Source organism: Dipodomys spectabilis, unplaced genomic scaffold, assembly GCF_019054845.1.
Source record: "Dipodomys spectabilis isolate Male_0828 unplaced genomic scaffold, ASM1905484v1 ptg000125l, whole genome shotgun sequence".
NCBI lineage: Eukaryota > Metazoa > Chordata > Mammalia > Rodentia > Heteromyidae > Dipodomys > Dipodomys spectabilis.
The window spans coordinates 13,673,075-13,696,993 of NW_024870802.1; the positions used below are offsets into that span (position 1 = coordinate 13,673,075).

The 23,919-nt window shown below is 44.8% G+C and overlaps 1 protein-coding gene across 3 annotated transcripts in view; it reads left to right on the plus strand.

Annotated features, from left to right (window-relative positions):
- The window catches only part of LOC122115936 (dynamin binding protein), an 81,301-nt gene that overhangs the window by 44,591 nt on the left and 12,791 nt on the right, over window positions 1-23,919 (plus strand). For 2 of the 3 annotated variants that reach the window (XM_042689541.1, XM_042689543.1), the window contains 5 exons: window positions 18,783-18,976; window positions 19,500-19,599; window positions 21,231-21,378; window positions 21,930-21,947; window positions 22,661-22,860. In XM_042689541.1, coding sequence (XP_042545475.1) covers window positions 18,783-18,976; window positions 19,500-19,599; window positions 21,231-21,378; window positions 21,930-21,947; window positions 22,661-22,860 — 660 coding nt within the window. Of the gene's footprint in view, window positions 1-4,337; window positions 5,568-18,782; window positions 18,977-19,499; window positions 19,600-21,230; window positions 21,379-21,929; window positions 21,948-22,660; window positions 22,861-23,919 lie in introns of those variants that run through there. The other variant, XM_042689544.1, reaches the window with a different exon arrangement.

Consider the following 23,919-nt stretch of genomic DNA (forward strand, 5'->3'; position numbering starts at 1 on the left):
GTAAGCCAGTAGAGAGATTGGCCTGAAGTGGGAGAGGTTTCTCCAAATTGGATTAGAAGAAGGCAGCAGTACAGGGTAGAAGCCCAGAATCCCGTGAAGGTAAGCAGGTAGATTTGGTATGAAAGGTGGATAGATAGCTCAGGGATCAAGTTAACTTCCCCAGGATTGTACCACTGGTAAGTGGCCAAGTCAGGATTCAAACCTGGTGCGCTCAAAGCCTGTGCTTTTAGCCTCCAAGCCATACTGCCTCCTGTGTTATGCAGGTTCATTGAGCTTTTAAGTCATACTGTATCCAGCTACAGAGCTGTGCTGGGGAAAGGAAGTGATTAGGTGTGGTCATTGCCCTCAAGGACTTTCATAGGCTGGAAGGAGCTGAGCCAGTACTGTGAAGTAACAGGTGAGACCAGAGCTGACTGCGGATGCCCTGAAACCACAGGAGCTGTGGGAGTGAGACAGGCTGCTGAGCACACACTTAGGAAGTGAGGAGCCCACAGTCAGACCCGAGGATGGCGTGGGCCCATAGAGCAACGTTAACAATCGTTTCCATCTCCTTCATTTCTCCCTCTGCTCTTTCTCTACCTCTCTTTTCTCTCTTCTTCCAGCTTCACTTCTAGAATATGTGTGGCATGTTTCTGTCCCTTCTGGGAGTCACACAGAGGGTCACTATGGCTGATAACCCACTCTTTACACGCAAATACCATATGGGTGCTGGTGCATTGGGGCTGAAGGAGCAGGTAGAAGGAGAAGCTGTGTGTAGGACAAGGGAGCCATGTGGGTGCTGAGTGCTGCCCGGGGCTGAGGGAAGCAGGAAACTCCCCTTTCACTCATCTGCATCTCTGTTTACACTGGTATGGCACATAAAAATACAGTCACAACTTTTGATTAGTTCTGGATCACAGTAGTGTAGAGGGAAAGAAGAGGCAGTTTTGTCTTTATGCAAGCTGTGTCTTTAAGACTCCAAAGGCCTTGAAAAGAAGTAGAGGGCCCTGTAAAGTCACTGGCTATCCATTCCATTTAGCTAACAACGCTTTCTTTTAGCTTTACATGGCCTCTTCTTACTTAGAAGGTCGTTCTCTGTCTTCATTTCTCCTCCTGGCTGATTTACTAGGTGTGTTTTCCTTATCATGCTAGCTTTATCAGAGATATGAAGTTGCTGGAGAGGACTTTGTTTCTCAAACAATTAAGGAAAGAGTAATCTTTTTTGAGACAGTATATTACTGAGTATCAGTACTATAGCTGAGTCTGCCCAGCTAATCTTTACTTTTAATTGGATTAGAAATAAGCAAGAACAACGACGTATAGATTTAAAATAGCAGAGAAACCATGAACTTCATTGTCTGACACATAAGAAAATAAACAGATGACTCATACTTGTAATCCTAGCTATATGGGAGGCTGAGAATGAGAGGATTGCATTTCCAGGCCAGCCAGGGTAGAAAAGTGCAAGATTCTCCACTGAATGGAAGGGGAATGTGGTGTGACACAGCAATGGTGGGAAGGCTAAAGTACACAGAGGGAGCTCACGCATGCACCCAAAAACAAGACCCTGTCCTATAAATAACCAATGAAATACAGGGCTGGAGTACGGCTGCTTCAGTAACATCAGGCCAGCCTAACAAGCATAAAACCCTAAGTTCAAACCTCAGTACCATCAAAAAGATAGTAATAGTCACAGGGGTTAAGCATAGCTTGAACTCAGGGCCTGGGCACTGTCCCTGAGCTTCTTTTGCTTAAGGCTAGCACTCTACCACTTGAGCCACAGTCTCACTTTCAGCCTTTTCTCTTTATGTGGTACTGAGGAATCGAACCCAGGGCTTCATGCATGGCTAGGCAGACATTCTACCGCTAAGCTACCTTCCCAGCCCCTAGAATAGATTATTAACAGAAATTGAGCTTCTAGAAGCTGGTATCTCCTAGCCGTGTCTCAGGGGTTCTCTGTAGATTATGCCATTGCCCTGTAACATTATGAATTCGTTCATAGTAAAAGTTGGCCTCCCTAATACCGGCTCTGTGAATCACTCAATCAGTCATCCTATGGTAAATTTGGTAAGTTGTAGATTACAGTCAGCTAGTCTGACTGTGCATGTGTTAGGAGGGAGGGCAGGTGGGCCTGGAGTGAATGGTAGGATATGTGGGATGGAGTTAATTTCTAACTCTGAAGAGGTACACTCTGAATCAGAGATCCTGGGAGAGTTCACGTGCTTGCTTACAACTTGAGAGAAGTTAAGGGGTTACTATGTTTTAAGATAGTCCTCTCAGTCTTGTAACCTGACATCAGACAGATCTGGGTTCAAATCCTGGCCATCGCTTATGTGATGTTGGGCAAGTTATTCCAGCTCCTAGATTATTTCTTTATCTGTGGTAAAATAAGAATAATTACATACCCTCCTTGCAGGATAGAGAAGATGAAAAAGGGAGTTGGTATTCATTTCCCAGTGCCAACCATAGCATGCAATGTAAGGTTTTTAAAAAGAGGTAGCCGAGTAAGAACTGCACCATGCATGTGGTATTCAGGTAAGGGGTAGGTTTATTCAGTAGACCTGCTGGGACCAGGCAAGGTTGGCACTCTAAGCGGCTGGCAAAAGAAAGAGAGCAGAGCGTCTGGCCCCGGATTAGGCCTTATATAGGGGGGGGGGGGGGGTGAAGGGTGTGGCCAGGTAAAGGGAAGTGGGATCTGGTGGGAGAAAGGTGTGGCCACATCAGGTTAAGATGTGACCTCAGCAGATGCGGATGTGACCTCTTCCAGGTGTCCCAGTTGCCTAGGTAACGCAGGTACTGGGCGAGGTCTGTTCGCTGTCCAGGAATGGACCTTACATGCAGCACTTGCTGAAACCATGGGAGTTTCTGGGCCAGGAAACTGCTCTCTAGAAGATACAAGGGACAGAACACATGGACAATACTCACACAAAGTCATCAAACACTGGGCAGTCTAGAGACTCCTTTAGTCACGCTGAGAGTCTAGATGGTACAAAAAGGCACATCAGGTAGTTGTGGAGAGGAAAAAGGAGTTGTAAGGGAAACCAGGACCAGAGATGACTAAAGCTTGAAAGACAGAGAAGTCACCGAGGCCCATTGAACCCTAGAGAGATGCATGGTTTACCCCACATAGTATATATACAGCATACTGCCCTGCTCTCCTCCACTTCTTTCCACTGATTCACAGACATGGCTTCAATACAACTTCCAGGAGTCATTTCTGGACAGCCAATCAATCATCAGATAGTTACTGACCTGATTTAAGGCCTGGTTCTTAGTGTGTGGACCTTCAACCCCCTCCTTATCCTTTGTATAAACCCTGGCATTCTGGCATTCCTCCATCCAGAGCTGGCCTTCCAGCCTAATCTCTCCTTACATATTCTGGCTTTCACACCCTTTCTTTCCTTAGTTTTTCCAGTGTGGAATGTGGTTGGGAATCCTGCTTATCCCTGAAGGCATTTCTCTGAAGTCCCCTGCCCCTGAGGGTTTGCTTGACTTTCCGGCCTGTGGCTTGGCTTGCCCCCGCAGAGACTTCTGCTTCATCCCCTTCTCTCCACCGTGCGCACACACAGTTTACATTTACTAAATTCAAGTAGACCTTTTTAAGCCATCCTTTCTGATTTCTAACCTCATTCTCCAGTTCCTAAATATGTTATGTGAATGTAGTAAAACAAGTTTTAGGAAATAAATGGTTTTGATGATTGTGGGACGAGACATTCTAGGAAAATGTGAAAGCATACCTGGCTTTTCCCCTGGATGAGTTTTACCACCACGGAATTGCCCTTTTCCCCCCCTCAGTGGCCCGGCTAATAGGGATTCCAGTATGCACTGCCTGATCCCTTGAATCCCACAGAAGTAAAGCATTTTAAGGAGGAAGGGTTTTGCTGTCCATAAAGGAAAGGCTGTTCTGAACAGTTTCAGAGATCTAGGGGTTAAAAGCTGGACTTGAGGGCAGGGAATAAGGGCTTAGTTTGAGCTGCTCTTACAAGTATTTGTTTACACTGCTGGTGGCTTCTAAAGGATCAAAGAGGCAGACTGACTGACATCTGACCCTACCTGGAGCTTTTGAAGGGACTGCTTTCTCTTCCACATAGCTTTTTCTTCAAAACCTTCAGAGCAGTAGAATGTTTCTGCCTAGAGTCCATAAAGCAGCCAAGCCAGTCTGACCAGCTTGAGGGAAACACCAACAAGGCTGCCAACACCAATCACAAGAACTCTAGTTACTAATTATCCTTGGCCTCCAAGGGGAAAGAAATAGTAGCTCACTGATTGGATCCTGAAGGTGAAATGACTCCACATTGCTCTACACTTCAACCAGAGCCAACAGGAAGAGTGTACTGAGTGCTTGGAAGACATTTTTAGCAAGTCCAGCCTTAGGCACCTGTCTGCATTTCAGCCCAGCCCATGTCCATGGAAAAGAGAACTAAAACTCGTGTCCGTATTGAATATGAGTGAAACTCATGAGATTAGAAGAGAAAGAGAAGTGGAGGAGAAAGGTCCCTGGAGCTCTAGCTGTAAGTATGAAGACCGCAAGCGTCTCCGGAAAAGGAACCCCACAGTCCAGAATGAACTTTATACAGAGAATGACCTGGATTCTACACACCGGGCAAAGGAGCGGAATCGGCCCTACAGGAAAAGGGACTGTGGATACTGGGATTTTGAGCAGAGTGAATCAATCTACAAGAACTATGGGGAAGTAAATGAAAGCATATTTCAGGGTGGCCGTGATGTTGATAGGGATGCAGAAGATGCCAATAATGGGGATCTCAGGCCTGGGACAAAGCATAATTTGCTTATGCAAAGCCCAGAGCTTATTCGGAATGCTGGGAGATATAGGAAGATGAATGGTTATGTAGATTGTAAGGATGTGATTTATAATCTCAAGGACTTGAAAAAAAAAGAACAGTGGACTGGCCACAAGTGTTTGGATGATTCTTTGGGGATTTTATACGAGGCTCACGAATGGTATATGGACCTCAGGAATTTTAATGATAGTCTTGAAGACTGTGAAGAAATTAACTTCTATAATAGAGATCTCAACCATTTATATCAAGTTCCTGGGAGGTATACTAATGGTCAGTCTATGAACTACTCACATTTGAATGGTGTCAGTGAAGGTAAAGAATTTGCTAAATACCATGAGGAGGACAGAAATACTTATCAAAATAATAAAACCTATCCTAAAGCAAGGACTCATATTATGAGTCAGAATAGTTTTCATACAGAAAATAAAGGGCATGATTCTTTCTTTGCAAACCATGAGTATAAATTTGATTATAACAGAGGAGCAGATTCTCTCCATCAAGTGGAGAATTGGGACTATCATGGCTTTGACAAAACAGGAATGATGGCTCCTCAGGGCAGAAGGGTCATCACTGCTGGTCTGCAGAATCAACATCCCAGGGGGGAGCAAGGAGAGCATCAATTTATGATTCCTCAGAGTCCTGAACTGGAGAAGAGCACCTGGCAGTTAGGAGCAGACAGAGCACTAACTGTCCCAGAGGCTTGGAAAAGGAATAGCTGCTTCCGCCGCACTGCACCCAGCACCCTGAGACGCTCAGAGTTTGTGCAGAACAGGAAGAAATCCCAAGGTAGGAACTCAGCCAGCCCTCGGATAGGATGAAGTATGAGAATAGGTGAAATGGTGGCTAACGCAGGGACAGGAGCAATGGTATACTTCATTTCTTACCAAGTATATCTTGTGTAAGAACAACCGTTAACAGGTTCCTGTTAGGAGGCATTTTGTAAAGTGAGAGTCCTGGAAATTCCAACAAAATGCAACAGGGCTTCCCAAACTAGACAACCATCTCAGGGAAATTTGCCTCCACTCTTCTGGGTTCTGTCAGATACCTCTTGTCACAAATACTTTTCCATTCTTAGGGTAATGTTTCTCCTTCTGTTCCTCCTTCTTCTCCTTTTTGTCCCACCATTTCTGGAGTTTGAACTCAGGACATTGTCCCTGAACTTGTTTTGCTCAAGGCTAGCACTCTTATCATTTGAGCCCCTGCACCACTTCCGGCTTTTTCTGAGAATGGGTCCCAGGGCTTCCTGCAGGCTAGACAAGCACTCTACCACTAAGCCACATTCCCAGCACTGTTTGTTCTTCTTATGGGAAATAGCAAGTTCATTATTGGGGTTCCAGACTAGAATTGATTTTCCAGGAATGTTTCTCTCAGTCCCTACAACTCCTTTAGATATAATAGAAAGGAAGATTTGACTTGTTTTATATAGACTGTTCATTTCTTGACATTGAAGAGTCTTAAGTGAATTATGAACATTGAAACTCTTGTAAAATACAGACTGTTTGTATTTATCATGGTGTTCTTAGGTAGTCAGATAACTTCCTCTTACTGAGCCTTGACTAAATTATAAGATGGAAATATTGGCATATTAGGGATGCTTGTTTTTTGCCAGTGTGTTTTCAACTCTGTGAAGTGAACTTCATAGAATTTTTGCTGTGTGGTTTTTATAACTAGCGGACTCCTTGTTGAGCTTTTTTTTTTTTTTTTAATTGTGTGTTCTTTTCAGTTTTGGCCAGTTTAGGAGAGTCTGGATAATTGACAGAATAGAATAGAGCCAGAGAAGGCAAGTGATCAGGTAGGTTTTCTTACACCATCCTTGGTCTCCTTCAGAATAGGCTGGCTGGTTGGGTTTGTACAGGGCCATTGAAGACCAAAAAGATAAACAGTTTGATGAGATCCTGGTTTCTCCAGTGGTTTCAAACCATAATCCTCAGATCTCAGCCTCCTAAGTAGCTAGGATTTATAGGTGTGAGCCACCAGTGCTTGGCTTAGTCTTTTTTTTGTGTGTGTGTGGGGGGTACATTTTCTCTCTGAAGTGATAGAAGTTGGGTGATATCTAAATTCTTCCCAGCTTTAAATAAACAAGTCTGATTCTGTGATTCCGTGGGTTGGTTTCTGTATTGCTGCTGCTATTCCCTGCCCCCACATTTGTTCCTTACGTGAACTTTGCTTCCTGTCTATAGTTCCTTGTTTTACTGAGTCTCCTAACTGTCATCAAGGGTGTTGATTGTGTTTGGTGTGGCTGGAGTCCAACCCTCCTCTCTGGGGTGTTGTAATGTGCCTTGGGATCTCCCAGAAACCAGCTCAGTTCCAACTTATCATTTCCATTTTTACAGCTCTTTCTTTGTATTTGAGAACTTAACTTTGAGAAGTATAATGAATAGATAGCTCAGTTGGTACCCCTTTTCATGGCCCTGATATTCCCCCTTTCCCAGAGATAAAAATCTCATCTTAGTAATCTTTGTGCTTTCTAATGTTCTGTTAACTGTTCTGAAGAAAAAAGCCATGACCCCCTACTGTGACGTCATAACCGGTGGTTACAGAAGGAAAAACAAGTAGTAGACTGCACGTGCCTTGAGTTCAAATCTCAGCTTTTTGGGGTTTCTAAACGTTGGATTCTAATACCTTGGGGTTTCTAAACTTTGGATAAAAATATCTGTCTCATGGTGAGAGAGAATCAATAAAACACTGACTCACAGCTCAGAAACACATGCTTATCAACTGCTCTCTTTGTGTTTTATCAACTTACCTCCCACCCCCTACCAGAGTGTCTTGTCCCCTGAGATCCAAATTGGTAGTCTCCACTGGGCATTTGCCCAGGACTTGTAAAACACCTCATCTTTAATGGGGGAATACCATCTCTTCCTTTCTCCTGTCCCATAGCTACCCTGTCCCAAAGTCATAGGAAAAACAATCTTGTTGATGGCTGCTCCCCAGTCAGAACCCAGTTTTTTCCTCTGGCTTTCTTTTCTTCATCTACTCTGTCAGTTTATTCTCCTCTGGACCCTTCAACTTGGGTATGTTAGGGTAGGTCTGTTTCAGTTTTGCCCTTGGCCTTAGGGTGTGGCCCCTAGTTCTGAGAGAACTTGACTCCCCTAAGGTTTCTGAATGTTGAGTGAAGCTCTAACTTGGAGCATCTCAGATTTCACATCTGGATTCCCAGCATGCCTCAGTTGCTGAGTATCTGCAGGACCTAGCCCAAGTCATTTCTGTTAGGCTCACTGGAGTCTCCTTGCTGGCACATATAACTTAAGAATTTAAGATTTTCTCCACAGATATTAGAGTTCTCTATGGCTTCTGCTTTTCCAGGATTTCTTTCTTAATATCTAGCTCCAGCCTTTAAGCGCTGGTCCTTCAGCCCAGGAAGGCTTTCTTATGTGGCTTCATTCCCCTGCTTGCCAGGAGACTAGGGATTGCCCTGGGGCCCATGGGAGAATGTGGAGCTTACATAGTTTGGTTTTCTTGTCATGTGAGCTTCAATTTCTGCCTACTTCTTGATTGCTTTCTAATGCCTATCTCTAATTATTGTTTTTGTAGCTTATCCAGAGTTGTTCACTAGTTGTCAGTAGGAACTTAGTACAGTGTTGTTTTGAAGGTTTTGCTTGGCTACTACCATAAATCGTTATGATGGAAAGGAGTTTCAAATTTTATGTTACCTATGTTGAACTTAAATGGTAATAGAATATCCATATGAAAAACAGAGACTATATAAAACTAGAATTTGAGGTCTTTCAGGGTTGGAAGGCTATACAATTGAATATTATTAGAAGGAGCCTTGCAGAGTGACAAGTCTCATGGTTTTATAAACTGGGTAACCATTATTGGGTCTTAAAAGTTATTTAGTAGGTTATGACAAACATTTTCTCAAAAACAAATACAATAGGGGTGTGAGAAATTGGGTGGGATCAGAAGGAGGCCTCTTCAGAATGTGTCCTCCATGAGCTAAGAACATTAAAAGGTGTGATGGTGTATGGTGAGAAAACCAGCCACATTTTGAGAGGTTGAATCTTGGAGTCTTTATTAAAAAGGCCAGTGACTGTATGATGGACTCCTGTCTCAAAGACTACCAGTCAGCAAATACACTTAACACTGTTAGGAAACTGAGCCAGGAAGGCCAGAGAGGAAAGAAAGAAGAAAAACAATACCAAGAAATCAATTCAGCTCCAATGGAGAGCTGAATTTGGATGCCATGGTAACTGGAGAAGAGCCAGGAGACAAGAGACAGGACATGGACATGGACACATGTGGCATGGCGTAACGGCACCAGAGCTGGTCTGGGCCTAAACAGGGCCAGGTCAGGAGGCAGGATCACAGGAAACTCCCAGGCTCGGGCACTGGACTGACAGATTAATAACCAGTCATCCAAGTCCCCCCCCCCCCCCCCCTCCCCGTCTCCAAGGATTCAGGTATGCTCACTTGGGAGGTTGGAGCTTCACCTTCCCCCACCATGAAGACAAGATGCCAGACCCTACCATCCACCCTGTGGCTGCGATGATGGTGGCCAGACCTGATCACCCTCAGTAGGAGGAGAACTTGAAAGGCAGTGAACTTGAAATATCACAATCTCATGACAAGTCCTGGTAGGAATCCAGAAGCTCTGACACACTCAGCCCCCTATCCCAGCATCAGAGTTTTTTAGAGAAAACAGTAAATGCCCATGGCTGTTGTTAGCCCAATGAGCACAGCCATGCATTTGCATCAGGCTGTTGAGCCTTTTGAGTGTGCCAGTGTGATTCTGGTGGCAAGATACAGGCTTACATGCCTGGTTCCATAGACAGATCGGTTCCATGGAATCTAGAAACCCCTTTCCTCGAAGTCTGACTTAAGAGTCTTGACCCTCAGATCTCAGCCTTCTGAGTAGCCAGGATTACAGGTATGAGCCACTGGAGCTGGGAAATGATTTATTACTATTTAATTATTTTGCAAGCGGGGCGCTGGTGGCTCATGCCTGTAATCCTAGCTACTCAGGAGGCTGAGATCTGAGGATCATGGCTCAAAGCCAGCCCGGGCAAGGAAAGTCCATGAGACTCTTTAATCTCCAATTAACCACCAGAAACCCGGAAGTGGCACTGTGGCTCAAGTGGTAAAGTCCTTGACTTGAGCTGAAGAGAGCTCAGGGCCCAGGCCCAGAGTTGAAGCTCCACAACTGACAAAAAAAAAAAAAAATTATCTTGCAAAAACCCCATCTTTGCCTTGTTATGTCTTTTACTTCTGCCTAAAGATTTAAAAATAACAATCTCACAGTCAGCCTAGCAACAGCATACTGTATGAGGATTTATTCAAAAGTGATGTCCCATTGGTCCTAGTATTAAACTCCCTCTCCTGGCAGGGTCAGACGCTGCATTCTCATTGCTGAGTCACTGGATTCTGGCTGGCTCTCATGCCCTCTGGATGCGGGTCCTGGAATAGATGGGGAGGAGCTTTGATCTAGGTCTAGGAAGGAGGTGCAACCCCTCCCAGCAGGGATTTTGCTCTTGGCTACTCGGCCAAGTTTCTGAGCAAATTCCACCAGGAAACTGTTCAGTTGTGGTTGAGCTTTAGGATCGCAGTATGATGGATTCAACACTGAGGTTGGTGATCTAAGAACTCTGCCTTGGACCCTGCAGAGGACAGTGATCACAGCGCTGAAAGGTTTTCAAATAAAGAGCAGGACAAACTGCCTGAGTGAAGCTGAGCTTAAGGGAAAGAGTGGGAACTGTTAGGTAAGCTGCCCCAGTGACCTGGAATATGGAAAACCAGGATTTATGATTCCTCCTTGCGTGGGCTCTGCCGGGAGAGAGTGAGCCAATGTATAAACTACTTCCTCGCAGGATTCAATACAAAAATTTTGCTTCTAGATAAGATTTGAGACTTTATTTTTTTCTTACATGCAAGTTGACATTTCAACAGTGTTTTGGGGTTGTTGTTTTTTTTGTGCCTGTTTTCTTAATCAGTTTAAAGGATTTTGGTTAAGAAAAAAATCGCTGATTATTAAAAAGTGAAGAAAGACTTTGAGGTGCTAGTCTCTGAGACTCGGGTAATTGAGAGCTACTAATACAAGAATATTCTCATTTAATAACAGATAACTTCCCTCCCCTTCAGTTTCTCATATCAGTATTACATGTTCATCAGGGACATAACTAGAAAAAAAAGTAATATTAGCATAGAGTGCTTGCTGGGCATTCTTTGTCTCTGTAATTCTAGCTATTTAAGAGGCTGAGATGTAAGGCTTGCACTGTGAAGCCAGCTGGGGCAGGAAAGTCTGGAAGATAACCACCAAAAAGCCAGAAGTGGAGCTGTGGCTCAAGTGCTAGAATGCTAGCCTTCAGAAAAACAACAACAAACTCACATAGTGCCCAGGCTGTGAGTTCAAGCTCCAGGACCAACACAACACCAAACTAATATTTTAAAGTGTCTGCCACCATGCATGCCACATATAGAAAGTGATATATAAATATTTGTTCAAATAAAGTTAAAAACTAAAAACAGCTCCATGATGATACAGAACTTTCTGTTGTTGCCCTTGGCGGGCAGAGTACAGCCCTGCTTCAGCAGCAGGCAGAGACCAGCAGCAGGCAGAGACCAGCAGGGTTGCAAGCCTATAGCAGCATGCCTGCTTAAGGTTGTGTGTTGTAGCTCAAGGCAGACAAGCCCTACCAGTGTTCAGCTCCACTTCTAATGCTGTTGCTATGGCCTCCTCCAGTTCAAGTCTCAGAAGTCTACAATGAAGCCTAGGACAATGGTGGAGAAGTATGAAGAACTTTATTTGGAAGAGAAATATCTAGCTCCAAGGCTACTTCTCTAGTCATCTATCCTCTCTTCTTTAGACTATCTTGGCTGTGTCACTGTCACTCCCTTCTGTGTGTGTGTGTGTGTGTGTGTGTGTCTGTCTGTCTGTCTGTCTGTCTGTCTGTGAGTCTGTGTCTGCCTATCTCTGAGACTGGAGGTTCTTATACCCTGGGCTGGATGCTGATTGGTTGTCCCTATTATAATTAAGTATTTTGGAAGGTCCCAGAACATTCTTTTTTTTTTTTTTTGCCAGTTGTGAAGCCTGAACTCTGGGCCTGGGCGCTGTCCCTCAGCTCTTCAGCTCAAGGCTAGCACTCTACCACTTGAGCTACAAGCCACTTCCGGCTTTTTCTGCTTATGTTGTACTGAGGAATCGAACCCAGGGCCTCATGCATGCAAAGCAAGCACTCTACCACTGAGCCACCTTCCCAGCCCGGTCCCAGACATTCTGATTGATTGTTAATACTTAATCATTTCCCTTGGTCAAGGCCTTTCCATAGTCAGAAGGTTATTGAAACTGGGAGGGGCTAGGGAAGGGAAGAGGCAATATTTTCCAAAACTGTGTCTCTTTCGCAAAGTTTCTGCTTGCTAAACCAAGATGTTGTCCCTGGAGGGCCTGTGTCCCAACTCTTTCATGTCCACCTCATCTAAGAAATAAACCCAAGGGAAGAGACAATGACCACTCTCTGCTTCAAGCTGAAAAGCAGCATTGGTAGGGGAATGGCAGTCAGGCATTCTAGAGACCTGTCGAAGCTACCTCTCTTCCCCATGGGAATTTCCACCTGAGCTTCGGTGTGCATGACCATTTCAAGTCTGATGTACTCTAGGCGAAAGGAAATAAATTTCACAAGATTAAACAGACAAGGGCCATGCATGAGTAATAGAGCAAAGAAGAGCTTAGAATGGAAGGATCCAGGACTGCACACTAGAACTTAGAGAAGACAAAATGGGTTGTTTCCAACTACTTAGAGCCTGTCTGTGATGGTAGGTTAGTAACTGTGATATCATTTTAATCATTTGTATGTTAACAGCAGGAGATAGAGTATGTATAAGAAGCATGACTTGGGCTAGGAATGTGGCTTAGTGGTAGAGTATTTAACCTAGCATGCATTAAACCCTGGGCACGATTCCTCAGTACAAACAGAAAATGCCGGAAGTGGTGCTGTGGCTCAAGTGGTTGAGTGCTAGCCTTGAGCAAAAAAAGACAGAGACAGTGCCTAGGCCCTGAGTTCAAGCCCCAGGACTGGCAAAAAAAATTTTTTTAAATCTACTTGGGACACCCAGCTTTGTCCTGGACCTGTTAAAACAGATCTAAATACCTGTCCAGGGGCTGGGAAGGTAGCTCAGCGGTAGAGTGCATGCCTTGCAAGCATGAGGCCCTGGGTTCGATTCCTCAGCACCACATAAACAGAAAAGGCTGGAAGTGGCGCTGTGGCTCCAGTGGTAGAGCGCTAGCCTTGAGCTGAAGAGCTGAGGGACAGCGCCCAGACCCAGAGTTCAGGCCCCATGACCGGCAAAAAAAAAAAAGAAAAAATACCTGTCCAGTTGACTATCAGGCAGGCTTAGGAACTATTTTTCCCTAACCTCTTGGGGGACAAACACAGGTGACTCCGTTTGGAATCAAACATCCCTTCTGGTCTGAGGTTAGGGTCTCTTAGGTTAGGGTCCCTCATTGCCAGGATAAGCTTTGCCCTTGACTCCAGGATGAGATACTCTAGTGGTTCTGATCCCATGTTAGAGCGGAGGTTGGTGAAAGCAACCTTTTTTTTTTTTTTTTTTTTGCCAAATTTAAGCAAAAATATCAATAGAAGTAGTTTCTAAGCAGGGCCTACTGAAAATCCAGGTTGAAAAGATCACGTTGACAAGTACTTGTAAGAACCATCCTCTGTGAACCTGACTGCAAATACTCCAGAGGATCTGAACTAAAATGACAAGACTTAGAGTGGCCACGTAAAAATTCTCAAACAGCAATTGATCAAACAATCTAGTTAATTCCATTGCATACAGCATTTTAGAGTACTAATCAAGATGGACAGCATTGTGAGAACCACTAAGCCTTTCCTGTTACACTTATGAATGCATGAGCCTGTCATGGGCTGGTATCGTGAGAGGGCACCTGCTTGGTGTAGGGTCTTCCTTGTATGTATTTATGTTTCCTAGAAGGCTTCCTGACATATTGGTAACCTAAATACAAATATACAAGGAAGCTGGCAACAATTCATACTACATACTTAGTGCTACATGCTTCATGTAACCATTTAAAAGACCTTCATGTAAATAGATGTTAAGATCTATTTTCCATTTGAATTTAAAAGGATCTCTCTCTCTCTCTCTTTTCTTTTTCTTTTGTGGATCAGAGGAACCCTACTGTCTCAGGATGTACCTTAGGGGAGTGCATGCCATAAAGGGCTTTTTAGCCAGACCCTAGTGGCTTACACTTGTAATCCTAGCCACTCAGGAGGCTAAGATCTGAGAATCCTGGTTCAAAACCAGCCCTGGCAAGAAAGTGAGACTCTTATTTCCAGTGAACTACCAAAAAAGCCAGAAGTGGAGCTGTGGCCCAAGTGGTAGAGTGCTAGCCTTGAGCAAAAGAAGCTCAGGGACAGAGTCCAGACCCTGGGGCCAGCACAAAATAAACTAAGAAATAAATAACTGGTTTGCTACCCATGTAAAAGATGTGTTAAGAGAGAAGAGCAGGGAAAGACAAGGTGTTCCTGGCCCTTAGCCATTTCCTGTCACCTAGCCTCTGAAAGAACCTTGGATAAGGGAAACAAGCTTGCTGTCCATCAACCCTCACACGGTAACAGCAAGTTTAGAAGCAGTGGGGAAGACTTTATTCACATGCCAAAACTCTTACATCACTTAAAATGTCACCAATAGAGAGCTGTCTTAGCATGACAGGGGTAGTTCAGGGTGAAGTACTTGCCTAGTATGTTGGCACCTTGGATCTCAACTTCTACCCCAGCTCCCAGGGTTTTTCTGAGGCCAGCTCTGGTTAAATCAGTGTGCTTTCTTTTCTGTACACCTTCCTCTGTATTCTCCCATATTGTAGGTGTGAATGTAGGGAAATGTGTGTGCATCTCACGGGACTTTTCTTTCATATTCGCTTTCCCTTTTCCTTTCTCTTCATTTCCTTACAAAACAACAACAACAAAAGTATTTTGTGTAACTTTCTCCTCCCCTAATTCCTTAAAATGTTAAGTTTGTGAGAGGTGAGGGGCTCCAGGTGGTGCCAATCACTGTTGGTTCTTAGGTTCTGAATAGCCAGGACCTTCCCACTGAGACCGCCCGCCGGTCTGCGGGCTTGGGGTTGAGGGCCTGGCCTGGAGGGGGTGGGTTTCCTAGGCGGAGCCTCCGGCAGAATAAGGCAGCTGCTCCCCGCCCCGCTTCTCCCGGAGCGTGGAGTGGCCTGGGCAGTTTTTCCTGGGAAGCGTAGCCCCCTCCTCCCGCTCCTCCAACACAAAGCCCCGCCGAGGCTGTGCAGAGCCGTCATCCCCGAGGGGACCGCTCCGCGCCGCGGGGGTGAGTCCAGCTCCGGCCTTTACTCCCGGCCCCTCCGTGCCGGGCTGGGTGCGGGGGGGGGGGGCAATTCATATGGAAATGTGGGAAGGGGAGCGGGGCATCCCCCACCCCCCATTCTGAGACCTTGGGGGCCGCAGGCATTCCTGAGCCCGGGGAAGATCCCGCCGCGCGCGCCGGGCTGCGCGGGGCGCGCTCTGGCGGCACTGCAGGTACCGGCGGGGTGCGGGGAGCCGCGGGGACCCCGCACGCGGGCAGGGAGGGGACCCGGCTGGGAGTACAGACCTTCCCCCTCCCGGAGCGGGGTCCGGCCGAGCCGCCCCGGGCCGCCTCCGGAACGTGCGGGAAGTTGCAGGACAGGACGTGTTGCCGCCACCGCGTTTCTTGGAAAGAGGAAGGTGACCGCCGGGAAGGTGCCGGGCCCGGGAGCCGCCGGCCCCGCTCCCCTACAGAGAATCCTTTCGGCGGGAAACTGAGGCACGGCCACCCCCGGGGAGAAGGGGCCGGGTCTGGGTCTCGGTTCTGGGCGCGGCTCCCCGCACGTGCTTTGCCCCTCGCCAGCCTTCATTGTTCTTGCGGGGAAGTCGAACTTCAGAACCGGGGCCCGGGGTCGCCCGACGCCCGTCCGTGGGAACAGGACGACCTTTATTTGAGCCATGACCTTGTTTAGTTCCTTCATCGACCCCACAAAACGGGTCCATTCTCGTTTTGCTGACGAGGCATCCGAGGCCCACGGTGAACTTGCCGCGCTCCCTGCTAGCCCGGTGGACGAGGGCCGCGCAGAGCCGGTTCCCGCCCCCGCCGAGCCAGCCCGGGATCGAACCGGGAGCCTCAGGCTCGTCAAGCAGCACTCTACCACCGGGCGGCATCCCCAGCTGCCTAAAATCGTGTGGCATGCTTTAAACCATTTACCCTCGCTGTACTTAGGGAATAAAGGGAAAACAGTCTTTCATTTGAGTCCTTTTAAGCCAGATTTTTTTTTATGACCTGGCGTTGGAAAACTCTTTTGAGTGTGTTAACAGGCTTGAAAGTTACACCTCCAGAACACCTGGGGTTTTGTTAAAATTGCAGGTTTCAGGACTCACCCAGATTAGGATTCTCTGGCAGCTTAGCAAAAGCATTCCTGGAAAAGGGGGTGGGGGGATTGTTAAATCACACTAAAGTGTTTGGAGTTTATCTTGTAAAAGCTGCTCAGGAGTCTAAAATCTCATGAATGGTTTTGGTAGTTTGAAAAACAAAATGTTTGCATTTGTTCTTATGGATTTTTTTTCTTATCTTGGTACTGGGGTTTTGAATAAAAGGCCCTGTACTTGCTAGGTAGTCAGGCGCTTTACCACTTGAACCATGTCCCCAGCACTTTTGCTTTTTTAGAAAACGTTTTAAAAAGTGTTATAAAGATGAGGTACAGAGGGGTCATAAGTCAGGTAAAGAGTACATTTCTTTTTGGACAGTATCCCCCTTTCCCTTGCTCTCCCCCAATTTTTCTCTCCCCTTTTGTTTCAAATATTAATGAAGTCAGAGTCTCTTTGTATAGGCTGCTGGCTTCTGATTGATGAGGAAGTGCTTGCTGGTACTTTGTGCTTTTGACTTCTGTAATTAGTGAACTAATTTCTTGGAAAGAATATTTTCTCTGGAATTTTTAAGACTTGAAGCAAGTAGGTGCCTGACTTTTTCCAGTTGAGATTTAAGACAAGGAATGCAAAAATGGTAAGCAATTTTAGTGAATAGATAGTTTAAATGTATTTGTTGTACTTTGTTGCCATTTGGCCAACTTGTGAGGTTATAGAGTAGGCAACCTCTCAAAGGCTAGGTTTTTAAATCTGTTAAATAAAACTGACATATTTTAAAATTTCAGAGTATTAAATGAGTTCATGAATATAGTTTGTAAATTCTGTTGCATGTGTTAACAACTCAGTGTACTTTTTAAGAGCTTTCTAGTCTTGTATTTAAAACAAATTTCTTTTTTTCAAGTTGCCACTAATGATAATGATATTTGGGACTAAGAGCTTACCGCTAGGAAACTACAAAGAAAATTTGAAACAGGTCCATTAAAAATAAATTCTGTAGGGCCAGAAGTATAGAGGTAAAGCAGATGCTTTGCATGTGCCACACCATGGGTTCTTTTCCTTGTATTATAATCAATAAATTCTATGTATGTTACAATTAATTTAAACTCATAATTTAGTTCTGTGGTGAGCTGAGATTAATGCTTGAAGTTTTGTCATTCATTCTACCAAAAAGGAAAGATCAAGGAAGATATGTTTGTTTTTGCCTGTCCTAGGACTTGTACTCAGACCCTGAGTTTTGCCTGTCCTAGGGCTTGAACTCAGGGTCTGAGTACCTTACTTGAGCTTTTGTGCTCAAGGCTAGTGCTCTGGCACTTTGAGCCACAGCTCCATTCTGGCTTTTTTGGAGATTAGAGTTTCACAGACTTTCCTGCCCTGGTTGTCTTTGAACCCTAATCCCCACACTTCAGCCTCCTGAGTAGCTAAAAGTATAGGTGTGAGCCACCAGTGCCCAGCTCCAGAATGTCTATTTAAATTTTGTTTGGAATAATCTCAAACTTACAGGAAATTACAATAGTACAGAGAACCTCCTGTATGCCTTTTATTTTGGTTTACGAGTATTTAACATTTCGCTGTTTCCTTTCTTTCCTCCGTCTCTCTTCAGTCTTTTTCTCCCTAGTATACTCAGTTATCTGAGAGGGCGTGTCCTTGGGAAGCTTCAGCATGAACATGTTGATGCTGGGGATCAAACCCAGGGCCTTGTGCATACATGCCAGGCAAGCGCTTTGCTAGCCACTCGGTGTGCCCTATGTGTGAGCCTGGATATTGTTTCACACATCCACAACAGATTTGCCAGTTCAGAACACTTAGCTGAATTAATCATTTACCCAAACTATAGTGTACATTCTTGATTCATCACTTGTCTTAGTAGTATCTTTTATAGCAGTATTTTCTCCAATACATATAATTTTCTCCAATATATTTAATTGTCATTGTTTTATTTATACCTGAGAACTCTTCTTGAAGGGCTTTACATTGTTTTGTCTTTCAACATTAACATTTTGAAGAATACAAATCCTCAGTTTGATTTGGTGTTTCTTCAAGATTCATTTCAAATTATACTTTCAAATTACATATCATGGCTGGGTTACTGAAGAGATATGCATCGTTTCTAGACACAACATTTGGACACGTGTATTCCCCTAATTAGTAATGTTAATGTGATTACTGCATCATGGTATTATCCATTCCTCCACTATATTGTCACTTTTTTTTTCATTTTTGGAATCAATACAAAATTCATGAGCCCAAGCACTAGGCTCATGCCTATAATCCTACCTACTCAAGGGGCTGAGCTATGAGGATCACAGTTTAAAGCCAGCCTGAGCAGACAAATCTGAAAGATTCCTAGCTCCATGTAACAAGCAAAAAGACAGAAGTGGAGAGATATGGCTCAAGTGGTAGAGAGTCAGCCTTGAGTGAAAAAAGCTGAGTGAGAGCATGAGGTCCTGAGTTCACGCCCCAGTACCAGCACAGATATACAAATGTGTCATTCACCACTCCCATGTCCTGATTGCATCCGTATCCCTCAGCGGCACTACAGTCACTCACTGGAGAAATTCAGTCCTCCAGGAGTGCTTCCGGTCAGCCCCAACGCAGCAATCCTGTGTTCACACCTACAACTGCTGACTATTCTCCTTTTTCCTTCTAGAAATGACACTCCTCTCATCTGAGTCTTCATCCCTGGCTGCCCCTTCTGGCTCTGTGTCCACTGAAACCCCAGAGCAGAGGATGCTGGAGAAGAGGGCCAAGGTGGTAGAAGAACTTCTTCAGACAGAACGAGACTACATTCGGGATCTGGAGATGTGCGTTGAGCGGATCATGGTGCCCCTGCAGCAGGCACAGGTGGGAGGCCCTCAAAGCCTGCAGAGCTAGGATATGAGCACTTGCATCGCAGAGATGTATGGAGGCCTAAGAGATTTTTTTGAGGTGGTTGACTCCTTTTGGCTCTATGGTGAAGCAGTGCATCATGGTGGGGAGAAGGTGGGGTAACAAAGCTGCTCAGCTCATAGCAGACAGGAAGCAAAGAGGGTGAAAGGAGGGGCTAGGGTCCCAATGGCCCCTTTGAGGGGACTTCCCCAGTGACCTAGCTTCTGCTAAGTATACCCCACTCCTAACCATGCCACAGGCTACAACCAAGCCTTTAACACGTGCCCTTTGGGGAGCACCCTAGACCCAAACCTGGTTGGGTCAAGGACAAAGGGTGATGCTGAAGATAATGTTGGATGACTGTATTCTGGAAATGTGCATGTAAGTGAAAGAAAGACCCAGGGCAGTTTCTGCACAGCCCTTGGCCAGATATTCCTAATAGGAGAAATAGGGCATTCATCTCACCTGTATATATCTTTGTTTTGTTTCCCTTTCACAGATACCAAACATTGACTTTGAGGGACTTTTTGGAAACATGCAGATGGTAATTAAAGTCTCTAAGCAGTTATTGGAGGCTCTAGAAATCAGCGATGCCGTAGGTATGAGCTCCTGAACTTCTGTCATTATTTCAGTGATAGAGGTTGGAGGGTAGCTCCGTTCACCTGCTCATTGGCTAATTTCACTGGTTGTGTAGACTGCCCCACCCCCTTCATCTGAGTCTGTTTTGAGGTAATGAAATGTGCTAGCAATAAAAAGACTGTTTAGGTATAGAGTATGATGTTTCTCAGCTCAGTAGTGGATCATGGGATCAGTTAATTATTATTTCCATTCTATATATGTAGGTCATGAGTTAAATCCTATTTATATGGGTTATTGTCAAAGATGTTGAAAGAATAATCCTAGCTACTTTAGAGGTAGCTACAGGAAAATTGAAAGTCATGGCCAGCCCAGCGTTCCCCCCCCCCCCCCCCACACACACACACAAAAAAGGTTATCTAACCTCTGTCTCAAAAAGGAGCTGGGCGCTGGTGACTACTAGCTAGTAGCTACACAGGAGGCCAACTCTTCAGCTCAAGGATAGTGCTCTACTGCTTGAGCCACAGCACCACTTCTGTCCATAAGACTCTTATCTCCAATTAACCACCAGGAAACCAGAAGTGGCTCAAGTGGTAGAGTGTTCACCTTGACCTGAAGAGCTGAGGAACAATGCCCAGGTCCAGAGTTCAAGCCCTAAGACTGACCAAAAAAAAAAAAGGGCTGTGAAGGTTCATGTCTCTAATCCCAGATATGTGGGAGACAGAGGTAGGAAGATCACAGTCCAAGGCTATGCCCTGGGCAAAAGTGAAACCCTACCTGAAAAGTAAACGCTGTCTGAAATAGTAAGAGAAATGGCAGCCTGGGAACCTTGTTGTCAGTCTCAGTAGACTGGAGTCAGTGAGTTGAGTCATGATAACCTAGCCTTAATATAATGATAAGCTTAAAGTCAAATGGATGAACCTTTATACCATATTTAAAATAAGTACCTGCAAGTCATTTGAACTATAAAAGAAACCAAGAGCAATTTAGTTGAAGTCTAAAAGGGATTACTAATCGGGCAATTACTTATTTTTCTTCTGGTTTGTCCTATTGCCTGTTGCTATGTTCAGGGGTCTTGGGTGGTCCTAGCTATCCGCTTCCCCAGGGCCACTTGCTTCTTCAAGTAGCATTCACATCAAAGATGTGACTCAGATGCCAGCTGATGCTCAAGCAGTTTCTTCTGGAGAGAAGGAGCTTATGGTGGCATATGCCACACACAGTCAGGGGCCAGATGACTGCCTGGCCCAGAGGGCCTCAGTCCAAACACCATGGTACTGTGTGTGTGTGTGTGTGTGTGTGTAGGGGGGTGGGGAGGAGTCTTGCTTTCTGATGCCTGTGAGCAGGTGCTGGTTTTGTAAAGGGGGTTTAAGCATTCTTTCATGGAGAGCTTGGTTTTAAGGGATTGTTTAGTAACGGTTTGCTGAGGGACTAATGATTGGGGTCTGTATATGGATTTCATGGAGTCTATAAAATAGGAATTAAGAATCCAAAGATTACAGCCAGTGGTGTGTGCTTATGTAATCTTAGCTGCTGGAAAGCTGAGGAAAAAGGATCATGAGTTCTAGGCCAAGGTGGGTCTCATTCTCATTGTAAGATCCTGTACTGAATAGTGAGAATGTTGCTGATAGCGCGGTATGTTTGTGTTTACTCAAAGGACCTGTGTTTCTTGATCACCGAGATGAACTTGAAGGAGCATACAGGGTCTATTGTCAGAATCACGATGAGGCCATTTCACTGCTAGAAATCTATGAGAAGGACGAGAGGATCCAGAAGCATCTTCAGGACTCCTTGGCAGAGCTTAAGTAAGTTCTAGTCACTTCCATCATCCCTCTTTAGTCCTGCTGTTAAGAAGCTATCCTGTGCTTATATCTGGGCTTCTCATGACTTCTACCTGTTGATCTTATTTTAAACCAGAGTGATGTATTATTGTGTGTCTTACATGTAGCTTGCCCTATTCCCATTATATATCATCGAAGTTCTCTACAGCTTCCTATTTGTGTTATTTTCTGCTAAAATCACTTGTATATATACAGGGTATTAAGTTAGCATTTTAAGAGGTAGCCAGGATAATATTTTGGTCCAAATACACAAGAGCATACATGAGAACAAGTGTAATTATTCCTGTCAGTGAGAATCTCCTGTCTTAGGGAGACAAGTTACAAAGATACAGCTTGTGAATATGTTGATCAGAATGAAGTTTGGGCTTGCTGACTTCTAGTAGACTAGATATGCCACCATAAGCAACCACAATTTTCACTACCATGTTTTTTTTTTTTGTCGAGAAGAATGAGAAAATCAACATCATGTCTCTAATAAGTTGTCTCTTTTTTCTCTCCTGCTCCCTGCCCTGTAGGAGCCTGTACAATGAATGGTAAGTCCCCTGTCTGCTTGATGTATGAGCTCATTTATTCAGTGAATTTCTCTCTACCCTTAATAGTCTTACTTGATTTTCCTACCAGACAGCCTATGAGCAGACTTACTTTGCCAAGTATTTTTATACTGCTATGGCCAAATGATACTTTACACACACACACACACACACACACACACGCTTGTTTGTTGCTTGTCTTTTCCCACCAAGGCAAGGACTTTTTGGGGTCACTGTTAAATCCCCAGCACCTAGTACAGTACCTATTATTTATTTGGTAAGTACACATGCATGCACTGCATAATCAGTATCGGGTCAACAATGGAGGACTAGGGAACTTTTCTTTCTGCTAGGGGCCAGTTTGATACTTATAACATTATCATGGACCATGCAATATTGTCAGTATGGGTGGACAAGACTGCAGGCAGCCTACAAAGGAGATGCATGTCTGTCTTGTCACGTATCAATGATTTTGTGGGTCTTAGTGACCGGTAGGCCAAATATGGCTATATAAATCAATGTCGTGCATTCTGATATTGGCACAGGAAAATTAGCCAGTGGCGTGCTGCAGAACTTGCTGCAATACATGAGCGTATTTGTTAAATGAAACAAAGCAGGGAGGAGAACAGAGCTGTATTTATGAATAGCACGCAGTGTCCAGAAACACCTTATTACTGTGGACTAGAACCTTTTTTTTTTTTTGCCTGCTTTTACAGGGGGTGTACCAATTATATTAATCTGGGCTCCTTCCTCATCAAGCCAGTACAGAGAGTCATGCGCTACCCATTGCTGCTAATGGAGCTGCTGAATTCTACCCCAGACTCCCACCCAGACAAAGTACCTTTAACCAGCGCCGTCCTTGCCGTGAAGGAAATCAACGTGAACATCAATGAATATAAACGTCGAAAAGATCTGGGTAAGAAAGGCATAGTAGCTGAAGAGGAAGCTCTCCTCCAAAGGTTATTTAATAGTTGACAAGGCAGATTGTAAGTGGAATAGGCGTTGATAAAGAAATGGAGTAGAATTTGGGAAATGTGATGTGAAGAAGAAAGGCAGTAATAATGACAACGGCACCTCCATAGTGGTGGCTGTGGTGGATAAAGGCATTGGTGGAAAAGCAATGGGTGGTAAGTGAGTGAATCTTCCAGGACAGAAGAGGACAGCCTGGAGGGGGGACAGTCAGAGATCTCCATGCTCAGGTCATTCTCTCTCTGCTAAATCAAGAGAGTCTCTTTAACACTGGGTGGTGCCTTCCACCTGTCCCTCCACTGTTCCACATTTTTCCTAAAGCTGTCCACAACTCACTCTCGGCCTCTATTTTAGTCACCTCGCCCATATTTGTATGTAACAGCTCCTGTGGCTTTTGTGCTCTCTGCCGTTGAGTCCCTTCTTCCTTTTGGAACATCTTCTGGTGCAGTGTCTTCATCTTCTACAGGAAAGTGTCCTTTTTGCTGCCATTCTGCCTTCCCAGATAGGTGACCCAGTGGTTAGTCAAATAGCATCTTACTGTGTGAGATTATTATACCTAAAAGCCTCGTTTTTGTACTAGATCATCATATACAATCTTTGAGATGCCTAAAGTATTACTTTCCATATTTAATCCAAGTGGAAAATGAGGCTCAGAAAAATAACCTTGATTGACAGGCCCAGGCACTGGACACAGATTTCCCTGTTCTTTCCCCTCATCTCAGCCTTCTCCAGCTCCTGAGTCTCTGCTATTCTTTAGCTATCGTGTCTAATCCTGAGTGATCCTTTGCATTATTATTTTCTCTATTGAATTATAAGTTCATGAAGACAAGCACAATTCCAGTTTGGGTTGTTAATTTCGTGTCTGATTTCACAAAAATATTTGTTTGTTTTTTTTTAATGACTTTTTTTGGGGGGGGGGGGCAGTCCTGGGGCTTGAACTCAGGGCCCAGACACTGTCCCTGAGCTTCTTTTGCTCAAGACTAGCACTCTACCACTTGAGCCACAG